The sequence below is a fragment of the Branchiostoma belcheri genome, unplaced genomic scaffold, assembly GCF_001625305.1.
Source record: "Branchiostoma belcheri isolate BF01 breed outbred unplaced genomic scaffold, Haploidv18h27 scaffold34, whole genome shotgun sequence".
Classification (NCBI taxonomy): domain Eukaryota; kingdom Metazoa; phylum Chordata; class Leptocardii; order Amphioxiformes; family Branchiostomatidae; genus Branchiostoma; species Branchiostoma belcheri.
Genome location: NW_017803954.1, coordinates 2319021 through 2332863, shown reverse-complemented (window position 1 = coordinate 2332863; position 13843 = coordinate 2319021). Strand labels below are relative to the sequence as shown.

At 42.1% G+C, this 13843-nt stretch overlaps 2 protein-coding genes across 2 annotated transcripts in view; one reads left to right on the top strand and one right to left on the bottom strand.

Annotated features, from left to right (window-relative positions):
* LOC109475521 (xaa-Pro aminopeptidase 1-like) overlaps positions 1-445 on the bottom strand; it is a 10266-nt gene extending 9821 nt beyond the window's left edge. The window contains exon 1 of the mRNA XM_019776163.1: positions 294-445. The gene's annotated coding sequence lies outside the window, so the exon portion shown is untranslated. The remainder of the gene's footprint in view (positions 1-293) is intronic.
* A 71-nt stretch (positions 446-516) lies between these two features.
* LOC109475524 (kinesin-like protein KIF11) overlaps positions 517-13843 on the top strand; it is a 20008-nt gene continuing 6681 nt past the window's right edge. Inside the window, 20 exon segments of the mRNA XM_019776166.1 lie at positions 517-630; positions 1170-1264; positions 1874-2006; positions 3143-3240; positions 3500-3578; positions 3799-3861; positions 4393-4512; positions 5122-5337; positions 5985-6051; positions 6512-6577; positions 6580-6686; positions 7216-7311; positions 7439-7527; positions 7774-7861; positions 8389-8502; positions 9147-9242; positions 9491-9698; positions 10057-10214; positions 10495-10614; positions 11047-11337. Coding sequence (XP_019631725.1) covers positions 1182-1264; positions 1874-2006; positions 3143-3240; positions 3500-3578; positions 3799-3861; positions 4393-4512; positions 5122-5337; positions 5985-6051; positions 6512-6577; positions 6580-6686; positions 7216-7311; positions 7439-7527; positions 7774-7861; positions 8389-8502; positions 9147-9242; positions 9491-9698; positions 10057-10214; positions 10495-10614; positions 11047-11337 — 2292 coding nt within the window. The 5' untranslated portion in view covers positions 517-630; positions 1170-1181.

Sequence of the window (13843 nt, the reverse complement as noted above, 5' to 3'; positions counted from 1 at the left end):
GGGTACCCAGTCATGTAGGCCTTTGCTTTGTTCATAATCCAACGGGTTACGATGTAAATGAATTATGTCCCCTAGTCGTGGCGACTGATGCAGGGTTTCTCTTGCTTGCAGTCAATTGTAGGTCTTCAAGCGAAAGAATCCAGTCTACAGCCAACAGTCGCCACGACTAAAGGAAAGAAGCGCTGCAACAGATGCATGTGTGTGAGCATGGCTAGGATCGATAACGTGGGTACGGTGAACACGCGTCCTCTCACTTTGGGAGCAAATTTATCGATATAGGAACATAGGCCTACCTGATTGTTTCCACCTCTGATCGAAAACAGCTCAGAGCTCTCAAAACACCCAGAACTCACACTGTGGGATCTAGATATTAGTTTATTAGGTTATTTTTCTGCATCAGCTGCATTTACAAACCGTCGGCCATCTTGGAAACTACCCAAGGTCCAGTTCGCAGGTCATGACCCCAGAGCTGCGCACTGATTGGTCAACTCATCAACATCCGGGGGATTTAAATTGTCTTGGCATGAAGCGGCCATATTTTGCCTGTTTTATTTCAGTCCGAGTGTCTGACCCCAAGCTTCAACTCCAAACTGACTTCAACTTATCATTGCACCAGGTCTGATATTGCACGTAAGACCCTTCCTTTTCGTTGACAAGCGTTTTACTCGGTGGTTGAGGTGATAGGAATTCAGGCAAATTCTAGCAGAGGCGGCGGCAGGAAATTTTGATATTTGGTGGGCTACTCACGTGAAAAATACTGCTGTGCTGTTGGCATGGGAAGGGCACGGCGTGCCGCGAAAATAAACTGCATGTTGTCTTCGAATTCAGAAGAGCTGGATTTCATTTTTACCGCTGAAAAACGAGATCTATTTTGGCCAGCAGAACATTACCTCAACCACGTGAGAAATCTCGCGCCTTTTTTTCTAGTAATACGTAAATATGCACAGCTGATAAACCAATCAGAGCGCAGGTTTTCGGGGGTGAACCAATCAGAGCTTACAACTCGCAGTAATACCCACATGTGGCCGCGCAGCGCGGAAAATGTGTTTTACAAGCGGTTTTAAGGTAGAATTTGCTGGTTTTTCCTTACATCTAGAGAAAATACGCTAGAATTTCGGCGAGAGACGTCGACCGAGCGCGTAACTTTGTCTTCTCCTTTCCAACTACAGTACCGTTGAGAGATGGCGACCAAGCTGAAGTCATACAGTGGAGGCAGCAATGGCGCACCAGGGGAGTCGAACATTCAGGTTATGGTTCGAGTCAGGTACGGACAAACACTGATTCCTATAGATTTTAATTTCCTCTAGTGGAGGCAATTTATTTCCCACAACTTGATGTCAACCGCGTTTTGGTGCATGGCAGTCCACTCGGTAACCGTGAGCGGTCGTAGGGGCATCATGACAGCCAGCAGCATGTCTGAACTTGCCATTATGTTTCTGTAGGCTAATTTCTGAAATAAGGCCACACTAATTTAATTTGTTGGTTCTCGGATTCGCCTCTTCATTTTTTCCTGATTTGCAAAAAAAAAAAAAAAATTTCAGAATCAACTGCAAAATGCTCATATTTTGCCCTGAACAGCTGAAAACAGTCCTTTTCTTCCTAGTTGTTACAGTTATTCCATCTTTCAATGCAGTGGTATCATTAGAAGTTCAAAATTCATTGTTTAAATTTTGAACCAGCCTTTTGTGTTGACTTCATACCTCCTATCGTAGCATTTGGGGCTATAGTAGGATGCCTAGATCTGTTTTAATTTTTATTTTTTTCGCCCTGTCGCTTCATATTTTTCCTGAAAAAATCCGAGAACCAACAAATTAAATTGGCGTGGCCTAAAGAAATGAATTTGATGGTATGCATCATATTTTTACATTTTCAGACCATTGAACCAGACCGAAAAGAGCAAAGGTTCTCACAGTATAGTGGACGTCAAAAACAACAGGGAGGTGTGTGTGGCCACCAAGGAACCAGGATTCGGTGGACACAACACAAAGAAGTTTTCTTTCGACCAGGTTTGTCAATGTCTCCTTTTGCTATTTGTTATCATGGTAGTCCTTCGTAGCTAACATCATTAACACGCAGATAATTTATTTGAAGACTACTAGTATGCAAATCATCGGTAGGCAAATCAGGCAACTGTCACTTGCGTTTTGCCTACCACTCGTTGACCATCAGGTAGTTTGCATACCTAAACCCACATTTAGGTTCAGGTCTGGATTCAAGTCCAGAGGTTGTAAGTCCGGACCCATGGCATACACAAAATTGCATGTTGGCAACCTTGCAATGTTGTCTGGGTGAAACTTTGGTCACATAACATGGAGGCTGACACTTGACGATGCCCGATGGCAATGTTTTCTTCATTTTGCAGCTAAGATTTTGGAATCTCATCATCATTTTGGAATCTAAAGAAGGTTTTAGGTGGTTTGGAAAGAAAAGGGGTCTTTTATGGTATTAAGTCCGGACTCGGTTCTTGACTTTTAGGTTTTTTTGGACTTGAACCTAAACATTCTTACAAGTCCGGATCCAAGTCCAGTGAACCGGTATGCAGCACTACCATCAGGTCATAGCGATCGCTCAGGACCATATTATCGGGACATACTGTAATTCACTTTATGTTCACGGTAGCAAAATTTCACGGTCTGTGAAAAATGGACCTGTTCACGGAACTATATGTTCACGGTGGTGACAGGTGCAGAAAAAAGAAAGTCCAGGAATTATTTGTTAACTGTAATGATAAGTTCACTGTACAGAAGCAACAGTGAAAACAGTGAACTTATCAGTACAGTGAACAAATCAGGAATTACAGTAATTTGAAGTCACCAAGACATTTTTTTCAAACAATTCAGTCTTTGTCAGAATGATTCACAGTGAGCTGTACACGTTTGGTGTGCAAATGTCTAATCTTTCTAAATTGTGTCTAGACAAAACTATCATTGCTGTGTGTTATGACATTTACAACAAGGAATGACAGACGATCAAAATCAACCTTCAAAACAAATTTTTGAAGATTCAGTTATAATTGGGCAAGGCTTTATTAATATTATAAGAATTATGAATAGCAATTGTAGTTCAGGAGATGTGACTATATTATATGCTGAACACATACATGTACACTCAGTGACTGTATTTTGTGTGTTGACTTTTACAGGCGTTCAACCCCAACAGTAAACAAGTGGATGTTTACAAAGAAGTCGTCATGCCCCTCCTGGATGAAGTTCTTGAGGGTTATAACTGCACAGTGTTTGCGTAAGTCTAAGGCAGTTGCCCTCATCTTGTTAAAGAGTCTGCTGCGCAGTGCTGCCTTTTATGGGGTGCTTCACTGTGAAGGCTTCTTACTGTTTCAGTCTCCTTTCACAACCATTGCATGATGTACATTTGTATCAAAAATCCAGGAGCTATAGATGAAGATTAAAGAAAAAACATTTACCGGCTTCATTGAGTCTTTATTGGAATACTTAACATTTTTCTTGTGTTATTCAAATGAGTGATTTTTTTCCATGTCCAGATATGGCCAGACTGGTTCAGGCAAGACTTACACAATGGAGGGTGAAAGGTCACCTGACCCTGCCATTGCTTGGGACAAGGTCAGTTCTCCTGTCAGACATGAGTTGTTGTCTCTACTTCTCTGCTCCACTTGTCGGAGTGAGTCATGACTTAATTTTTCAGACCGAGCATTGTTTTTTCAACTTGACTTTGTGTAACTTTCCCCTGAACACAAAGCATGACTTTCAGTAGAATCCAAGGAATGAAAGCAGTTAGACCTGTCACTGTGTCAGTCAGTCACAAATTTCTTGTTTGTTCCAGGACCCTCTGGCAGGATTGATTCCTCGCACTTTGCACCAGATCTTTGATAAGCTGAGCGGACAGGTAAGTTAAACTGATAATGTGATACTGAAGAGGGAGAACAACAGACGATAAACCGGACAGGGAAAGAGAGAGATATAAAGATAGGGTAGACTGGTCTGCGGCATAGGGGAAACGTGGATCCGCAGAATACAAAGTACTTGTACAAACAAAATCAGGTTACAGATTCGTTTTATGTGGCAGAGACTCATTTGCATATGAAGATATAGGACTGTCTAGCCATAGAAGCTAATGCTGAAGGGCTGATGCAAGTTACAATTTGTCCATGATTAATATTAACTGACCGAGGCCACGTAGGGTATCCAGATGATGGTATTCAGATTCTCTGCTGCCCATTGTCTCATCAAGAGAAGATGAAGATACTATTTTGTTAGCATGTAAGTTGTAATGCGGACCATGGAGTATTTTAACTCCATGTGCGGACAAATTGAGATACCTGTGCAGAGGAATATTCATCATTTACCAAGGTTTTTCTTATAAAAATGTAACAGATCCCAGACAGCATGCTTCATTTTTGTCTTCTGTTCTTTTCAGGCTGTGGATGAGTTTTTGGTGAAAGTCTCGTTCATCGAGCTTTACAATGAGGAGTTGTTTGACCTCCTTGGTCCGGGAGAAACTCCCCCTAAGCTCACTACTCTGTATGAGGACAGAAAGGTAACAGAACTACAGCTTTCTCTTGGTACTTGTACTTGTTGAGGTCTCCTCGAGTTAGTCGTTCGAGTGGCCTGCGCACAGAACTCGTCTCTTCCTCAACAGTCCTCTCCAGTTCTTCCTGTCTTTTGCTAACTCCTTTAGCTCCTCTAGACTGGTGCTAGGCCTCCCAATAATCAGCATAGCATCTTCCAGGACACAGTTAATCCATGATTTCCTAGGCCTTCCCCTTGAGCGTCGCCCATAATTAGGCTTCCAATCCAGTAAGTACCTGGGCAGCCGCTCTTCAGGCATCGAACCAGAATTCAGACAGCTTTCTCTACTAAGGAAAAATGTTTGCAATAATGTTAAGAGGTTATTTGGGCTAGGATGTCATCTTACTATAATGAGAGTCACTGCAAAAGAACCAGTACTTCAATTTTGTTCTGTTTTAATGCTGGGGCTGAATGCATTCCCTGTATCCATAGAAATTAGAATTGTTGACAGAATGGTACGTGTTTGTACTTTATGTGTATTGGAAGCATTAGCACTTCCCCAATCCACACACCCGAGTAACATTGAGCATAGCAGTACTAATATTTCTCTAAGTCTAACAACTTTTTATTCCTTCAGGGGTCTGTTGTCATCAAAGGACTTGAGGAGGTCCAAGTACACAACAAGGATGAAGTGTACTCCATCTTGGAGCACGGGTCTGCTAAACGTCAGACAGCAGCTACACTGATGAACGCGCATTCCAGCCGCTCACACAGTGTTTTCATGATCACTGTGCACATCAAGGAAACCACCATTGATGGAGAAGAGTTGCTAAAGATTGGCAAACTCAACTTGGTGTGTTATCCTTTCATTTCCAGGCATTTCCAAAATGTTTTAAGATAAGGCCATGTTGATTTAATTTTATGGATGACATCCTCCGGGAGCCCCAAAACTGAGGTGCACGTGCGAATAAAAAAAAGTTTTGCAAAAAAAAAGTTCTTTTCATTATGAAATCTACGTGGTCATGAGGGTTGAGCAAATGGCACAGAATATGGTATGGCGAATAATCTACTCTTTAAATGCATTTCTTTGCATTTTAGTTTTTTGTTTGATTTTGGCATTCTACAACGTTGGAATCATTTTCAAATATTTTTTTGCAACTTTCGGTATATATTTGCTCATTTTGCAACTGTTTTGTACAATTTACAGTGTGGTTGGAAACTTTTTTTTTGGAAACGCCCGAAAATTCATGCGCGCGCGGATGTCATCCATATAATTAAATCAACATGGCCTAAGGAGTAAAACTAAAAGGTGCAATACAAGCTTTCTCTTTCTACACAAGTGCAAAAAACAATGCTGCCTTGAGATTGTATGGCTACAACAGACAGTAACAATTTAACATTTATTGTTGAAATTATTGTTTTTTGTGTATTAATACGAACTATTGTTCAAGTCTCTAAGTCTGTACTTGGGTTCAGCTGACATCTTGGTTGTTGACTTAGGTGGACCTGGCTGGGAGTGAGAACATTGGCAGGTCTGGTGCCGTGAACCAGCGGGCGCGTGAGGCAGGTCAGTACAGTTTTTTTTTTTTAAACCGAATTTAACGTCATTTTTCCCCAACTGGGGGTTAGACGTGCTTGCACCAGGTACAAGGCTTTTTTGAAGCAAGGTTTTTACGGCTGGTTGCTCTTCCTAACACCAACCTAAACCCTAGTAGGGCCCAGGAACCCTCTAACCGAGGGGGGAAATGCGTGTTAAGTGCCTTTCCCAAGGGCACAACGTCTGGGTACATGTCCGGACCTGTCTGGGTCCAACCCTGGGGATTGAACCTGGGTCTTTGAACAGTCACTGTTGAAATTACACCAGATGGTTAACCTGATCCAACTCGCTAGCTCTCTATTAGGGATAATTACAAGGTTATGAGTTCGTGAATAAGACAGTGCCCAAAAACGTGGTACTGAAACCACAGGTAAAGTTTCTACATTGACAGTAGAAGCAAGCAAACATTCAAATAGTTTTCCCCGGTCAGGTAACATCAACCAGAGCCTGCTGACCCTGGGTCGTGTGATCACGGCCCTGGTGGAACATGCCCCCCACGTCCCTACAGGGAGAGTAAGCTTACCCGGCTACTACAGGACTCCCTCGGAGGCAGGACCAAAACCTCCATTATCGCCACCATCTCACCTGCTTCCTCCAACTTAGAGGTGAGATGGATTCTCCTGCACTTTTTTGCTTGCACCAGCCCAAGGTTGCCTCAGCCCAGCTAAACTAGTACCTAACACCCTGTATAATTCTTAAAATGCATGCCCAAACTTGGACATCTGGTGTACCTGTATCTAAACAAAATTCAACACTTGTGGGCACTATTTTTATATACTAAAGATAGGCAAACTACATCTCAAAGATGAGAATTTAGTGCTTGAACATCAGAAAAAACTTATAACAAAAATTTACCACTAAAAGGACAGTAATCTGCATGAATAACTTACAAATGATTGGCCAAACTTTAGGTACAGGTCAGAGTCTGTACCTAAACCCCTGTACAGGTACTTGTACCTAAATTTTTGTGTACACAACTCTAAACTAAACTAAATCTTTGTTAATCAGAAAACAAATTTGTGCCAGCGTGTCATTATAAAAGCTGGGAGTGCAAGAATGTGATATGGCCCAATGCCCTATGCCCTGTTTTTTCCATCTACAATGTACTCCAGCGTTGGTATGCTTTACTTGCAGGAGACCCTCAGTACCCTGGACTACGCTCATAGGGCGAAGAACATAACAAACAGGCCAGAGGTCAACAGAAAACTCAGCAAGAAACACCTCATGAAGGTAGGAGTTGCATTATCTTAATTGCTAGTTTCTATACACCAGCAAACTTGAAAACCCTTGGTACTCTGATCAGCTTGTTGTAGTTTTATGATGTCAATGTTCACCAGCCTACACGTATTTGATACAGGAGTTCACAGAAGAGATTGAGCGCCTTCGACGAGACTTGGCTGCATGTCGGGAAAAGAATGGAATCTTCGTGTCTCCAGAGAACTACACGTAGGTTGTTCCTTCCTGGTAGTTATCGCATAATTCCTACTACATGCTACAGGTAATACTGTTGGTGACAAATAAACCTTGGTATTTGTTATTAGGGATCATTGTGGATTGATTGATTCTGGTTATTATTACATTGGATGGAGAATGCATATCGTCACATCTGATGAAAATCTAGGTCTTCGGATATATAACTTTGTGTTGTTTTGCTTTCCAGTAAATGTTTGGTTTTGTTCTTACATATTTCAGGAACATGGAAACAACCATCAAATCTCAACAGGAGCAGATTAAAGAAAAGGAGGAAAAAATCGCCGTCCTGCATCAGGAGATGAGCAAGGTAATAAGACAGTTCCTCAAGATTTGGTTACTAGTAGCATAATGCTCCTCCACATACAATATTCTTGCAGTAAGAGGCTGAATTCAGTCAGCTGGCCCATGCACAGAGTATGGGATTTACTTTACACCCACTGTAACCACTCAGTAACTTTGACTTTGACTTTATTGGGATCCACATTTAGCTTACAAGTAACCTGAGAGATTTGACAGATCTATTGTGAATTTCATAGCTAAAGAACAATCTTTTTTTTTATGTTCTGTGTGTTTTGTTGTCTAATATAAACCATGCTTAAATGACATCATATTCCAGTTAAGAAGTCATTAGGGTCACACCAATCCCTGTATGGTCGCTCAGTGATTGAAGTGGAAACGTTAGCCTTATTTATGTAAAAATGTATGGTTGCATGGAATGTATACACACACACACACACACACACACATATGTAATATAATAGGATCAATGCAGATTACTGCTTTAGTTTGTTTGGAGACTTCAATTGAGCCTGATCCTTTTCTTTTCCTCTCTAGGTTGAAACTTTGTTCAAAGAAACGGATGCAGAACTTGCCAAGAGGAGTTCTCAGCTGGAGGCAACCCAGAGAACACTCCATAAGACTTCCAAGTCTCTCCAACGTACCAAGGAGGTTAGGATTTTTATTTTATTTTTATGACGATTTACCACATTTGTGGAAGGATTGACATAACAGGTGACTATCACCTTTTCAAAGATATCAACCCCGAGACCAGACTGTAACGTTTGAACCACTCACACCGGAAAGGTCCCCTACTCTTTTCGATAAGCGGGGCGGGTTCTTTAACGTGCGTGGGGTGTGGCTCTCCCAAACACCGGACCTCCATTTAAGGTCCTATCCGAGGGACGTCCCTAGCCGAAGCTAGGTACTAATTTACACCTGAGTGAATTGAGGAAAGTCGTGTAAAGTGCCTTTCCCAAGGGCACAAGATCTGTGACATGGGCAGGGTTCGAACCCGCGACCTCTCGGGTGTGAGCCGAATGCGCTACCGACTGCGCCACATGACCCCACTAGGATAAACTGGAAGCAGAGAATTGACAAGTCTAATCTTGCTACTTGATGACTTTACTGAAGAAAAACTCGGATGTTACATACTTGTATGACATTCTTATTAGAACAGATGCCATGGTAGTCTACAAACAGTCTACTAAATTGATGTCTGTCTCTAATGTTAAAAACATCTGTCAGTCTGTATTCTTCATAATAAGTGTTGAAGCATTTGGTGGGCAAAACAATGTTGTATCTTTTTGCTTCAGAACCTTGCCACAACAAAACGGGACAGGGATGAGAAGGACTACTTGGTCCAGCAGCACGTCACCACCGAAGGACAGCTGTACAACCAGGCGTCACTGGTAAGGACAGCTGCTGTTCCACCAAAGGAATCTGTATCTAAGCTGATTTTGTATGCAAGCAGCAATCTTTTTTTTTACTTCCAGGTACAGACATATTGTTATAGGTGGGTTATTTGTGTGTTTCTCTGGACAGACTACAGGGATTTGGTGCACCTATTCCCAAAAATGAATTTCTAGCCTAGTTTGACAGCATGTGCGTGGGGAAGGAATTCCTTACAGAAAACACAAACCTTTTTATTTTGGCACAGTTGCTTGACACCGCAGACAGCAGTCTTGGTGATGTTGAGAGTTTGCACAAGAAGCTGGACAGAAAGAAACATGTTGAGACCCACAACAAGTCCTGCCAACACCAGTTCCAGCAGAGATTCCAGGCCAGCCTCACGGAGATGCAGCATCACGTGGAGGAAAACGCCAACGCTCAGTTAAACACGTGCACCAGCCTCATGTCAGATCTAGGTAAAGCAAAGTCTCCAGTACAGTTGGTGTTCATACGCTATTACTTACAGGTACAGAAGTATTGTTTTGGGTGGCCTAGCTGTGGCTTTTATATCTGCTTATCCAGACAGTGTAGGTCCGTAGCACATTACGTTCCCAGCATGTTAATGGGGAAGATTGACAGGTCAGAGACACAAGAAATGGGTCAGGGTGAACTTGAGACGGCGTTGACTGCATGAGGGTTCCAGAAAGTTTGACAGATTGATTGACAGGAGGTCAAAACGTCAGAAATAGGGTGAATTTGAAGGTCACAAAAACCTTTACTGTACCATAGAATGTTGATGTAACATAGAATATTGTTTGTACCTGGAACTCACAGGAAAGTGCCTGACCAATCAGACGCACGACGTGAACAGCCAGTTGACCCAGATGGTGGACACCCTGAGGCAGGGCCTGGAGGACATGACGGCTACACAGCGGCAGGAGAACTGGAAGGACTGGGCAGCAGGCACTAAAGCTGCTGTCTCCAAGTACAAGGTAAGATGACACTACAATCAATTATGCACTTTCCTGCATCCAAAATTGGAACTGTGCACCAGATGTTTGACAAGGTTTTTCCAGTTGTTTGAGTTTAGGTATTATAATTGTAGGAGTATCAGAAAAATGATAAAACCTACATGTTTAAGATTTGCTCTGAAGTAGGTCTTTTGTTTTGCTATCCACCCAAATTTCGTTTGTGCCCCTTCTCCCCATAATGAGCCCTATATTGTTGACATTATGAGTTGGTACTAAAAAGCCACATTGATGCCATGTACAGGAACAGGAAGTATCTGCCCTGCAGTCCCTGTTGAGTGGCTCTCTGCTGCCTGGCATTCAGAAGTTACTGCAGACTATCAACAAGAACCTTCACAGAACTCAGGCGAATTTGGTTAGACACGTAAGTTGTCAGATATTCAGAACCTCTAATTTACTGTTCCCAGATGTGACACGTTCCTCAAAATACTGGGGGCACATGCACTTTCTTGTGCCCAAAGTTTTCTATGCACCTATTCCTAATAATGAACTTCAAACCCTTAGACATTTACGAGGGCCTGGAAGGGGGGGTCCCGACAAACCTCTATGCTGAATTCGGAAACCTATCGATTACGCTTTACGATAAATTCCATAGTGGCTACAACGCATTATGTAGAATTAAAACGGCAAATACGCTCTAGGCAAAATGTGCCAATTGCGCTCTACGTTGACTTAGAGCAGTCCGTCTACACTCTACGTAGAATTATAACGGCCGATTACGCTCTACGGAAAAGGGCATGCGGGCCCCCATTTACAGACACCAATGATAAACTGTAATTTCCATCTTGCTGTGCAGGTGGAAGCACAGAAGGTGGCCATCAGGCGCTCTGCAGACGCTTTCCAGGCAGACATGAGAGCTATGGAGCAGAACATCAAAGAACAGCTGACCCTTCTGGACAGCCAACTGGAGGGGTCCATACAGAGTGTGGAGACCATCAAGACTGAGCAGAGAAATTTTGAAGTTCAGTTTCAGGAGATGTTGGCTGCCCAGTTGGCTGCACAGCAGACATTTCTGGCTTCCCAGCTGGCTTCCCAGCAGGCATTGCTGGCTTCCCACCAAGCAAGCATGAGCAGTAGAGCTGAGCTGGTACAAATGCTATCTTGACTTGTTAAGAAATACGGAGCAGTTAATAGACAGACGCAAAAATTCTACACAGGGCTTAGATGTCACCACTAGTCTGTGCTATGCAATCTCTTGCTGTTGGGGGCAGGTTCTACCTCCTTCCTGAAAGCCCATGACCTGAACTGTCAATATACAGTCGAACCGCAGGTCACCGTAGAACGCGTTATTCTCTAAGATACGGCATTTGCCGGGTCACGATTTGACCCCGTTGCATGGGTGTAAACAACTGCCTATAGTGCAGCAAAAAGACCTCAGACCTACATAATGTTTACATTTTTTCACATCTACAGGATTTGCCCAGTACAACCATGTAGATATTTCGTGTATTGCAAAATGACAGCGAGCGCTACGGCCTTCCAAAAATTATTAATTTTTGGTCAGTTTGTTTGTGCTTGTCTTTTTTACTATTTAACTGGATCCCGTTGGCTAATACCACAGTGTGATAGCCCACTTCTCTACCTTTACATTGATACCAATGACCCCTGGTAAATCTTATGGCAAACGGGTTTGCCCCCCAAAAAACTGTGACGATGCGCATATCGTGGTGGTCAAATTTAGCCCAGTTGTAAGCTACTGACACACACCATCCTGAGTTTCCGCTACATTTTTGATACATTTCGCGTAATGTCATAAAATTCGTTTCTTGGTATGAGAAACTGTTTGAATGTGGCTACCACATGCAATATAATACGTGATATGATAACATTCAATTATATACAAAAAGAGGAATTTAATACAAGGTTCTGACCATTCAAAAATCGTCAAATTTGAAGTCAATCGGTTTCGAACTCCTGCGTTCGATCCATGGAACCAAGGCAGCGCGTTCCATTTTTCGCGCAGCCAACAATGTTGCAACTTTCAACCGCTGTTTGCGAAAGTTCATAAAAAGAAGGAATCAAGTTTTTTCATCACAAACAGACTTTCTGAAACCCATTCCAAGTAAGACTTATATCATGAAGACGCTAGAGAAAGTGGGATTCTTGTGCAACTATACCAATGTCAGTACATATGCCCGATGTTTGTATATTTACAGTAACAGGTCATAGTGTCCGATTTCTCCTTCAAAAATTAGGTCATGAAAAATTAACCTGTTGTTGTATTTGTTCATGCCCAAATTCCTTCTCTTCTGTTTTCACCCGTAAAGTGGGTATCGTTTTGAAGCTTACTATTTGGACGTTATTCTTTCACTTTCATTTTTGTTCTATATAACTTTTAACAGAACATTTTTGAAGGCAAAGAAACTGTAAAGAAATTACACTTTTTCTCAAGGTCGAGCTGCAATACACATTGTGCAACTTCGAAACTAAGTACACAGGTGTCAAACCAACATAACTATATTTCAGCCACATCTTACATTACAGGTGTATTGGTTAGAACTAGTTGCAAAAGCTTGCGATTCGAACAAAAATCGTTGAGAATTCGACTAAATGAGCCCAACTTACTATCGGTTATTATATTGTAACAACTACAGGATCCCAAAAGAAACAACACACGATAGATGAGGGAGGGTCTATACTTTATTAAACAATACACCAAATCGACGATGAAATAGGGCAAACGGGTTTGCCCCCCAAAAAACTAAAGGGTACCTATCTCGAGTGGAATGATCTCCATCATACACGGTCAACTTTGAAACCTCGTTTCTCCAACAAACACCACCGGTAATGTACATCTACGACCTTGAGCGTGACGCCGGCTCTTCTTACATCTCACGTTAACGTATGACAAGGAAACACGCAAAGCGGAGTTACAAGCGAAACAGTAAACAGTAGCAAACTCTCGCGGATTCTCGCGGATCACATTACCTTGGAAAAGAAGCGCGAGATTTAAACGAGATCTTAGAGAGAGCTGCGCAGAACCGATGCGCATAGCGGTCTGCGGTTCGACTGTATAGTCCATGGGCCAGACAAGATTTTGTTACCAAATCAAGGGACAAAACGCGAATGCCTTTATGTGATAGTCCTCCCCACAAGGTTTTTGCAAATGTATGATAACCATGTTGAGTGCCCAGCTTTGACTTTGCTATCTGACCTTGAACTTTGACCCCATGGGGACCATTTCCTTTCCTACTTATAATGCAAAGGGGGAGTGGCAAATAATCAAATATGGATATTTTCCAACGTTACTTGGTGGTCAGATAAAACAGGAACAAAGGATTACAAAAATGTCAATTTTGTTCCAATATGTCATTTCTAAGTAGAAGTTATGTAGCTTTTGAAATTCGATTTTTCGGTAAAAAATTGGTAAAAAAATGGAATGTTTACTTTTCAAAACCTGTCAATAATAGGAGTTTAGGGTTCTAACCACTATGAAAGTCAGCCCAATAGAAGCTCAGTGTTCTGTCACTATGGAAACCAGTCATCACAGTCTCCAACACTGTGGTAACAGACAGTTCTCAGTCTGACAATAATAATTGACCCATGGTACTGTAGCACATACATGTAGCAAATCAAATCAAGAGGATTAAGAT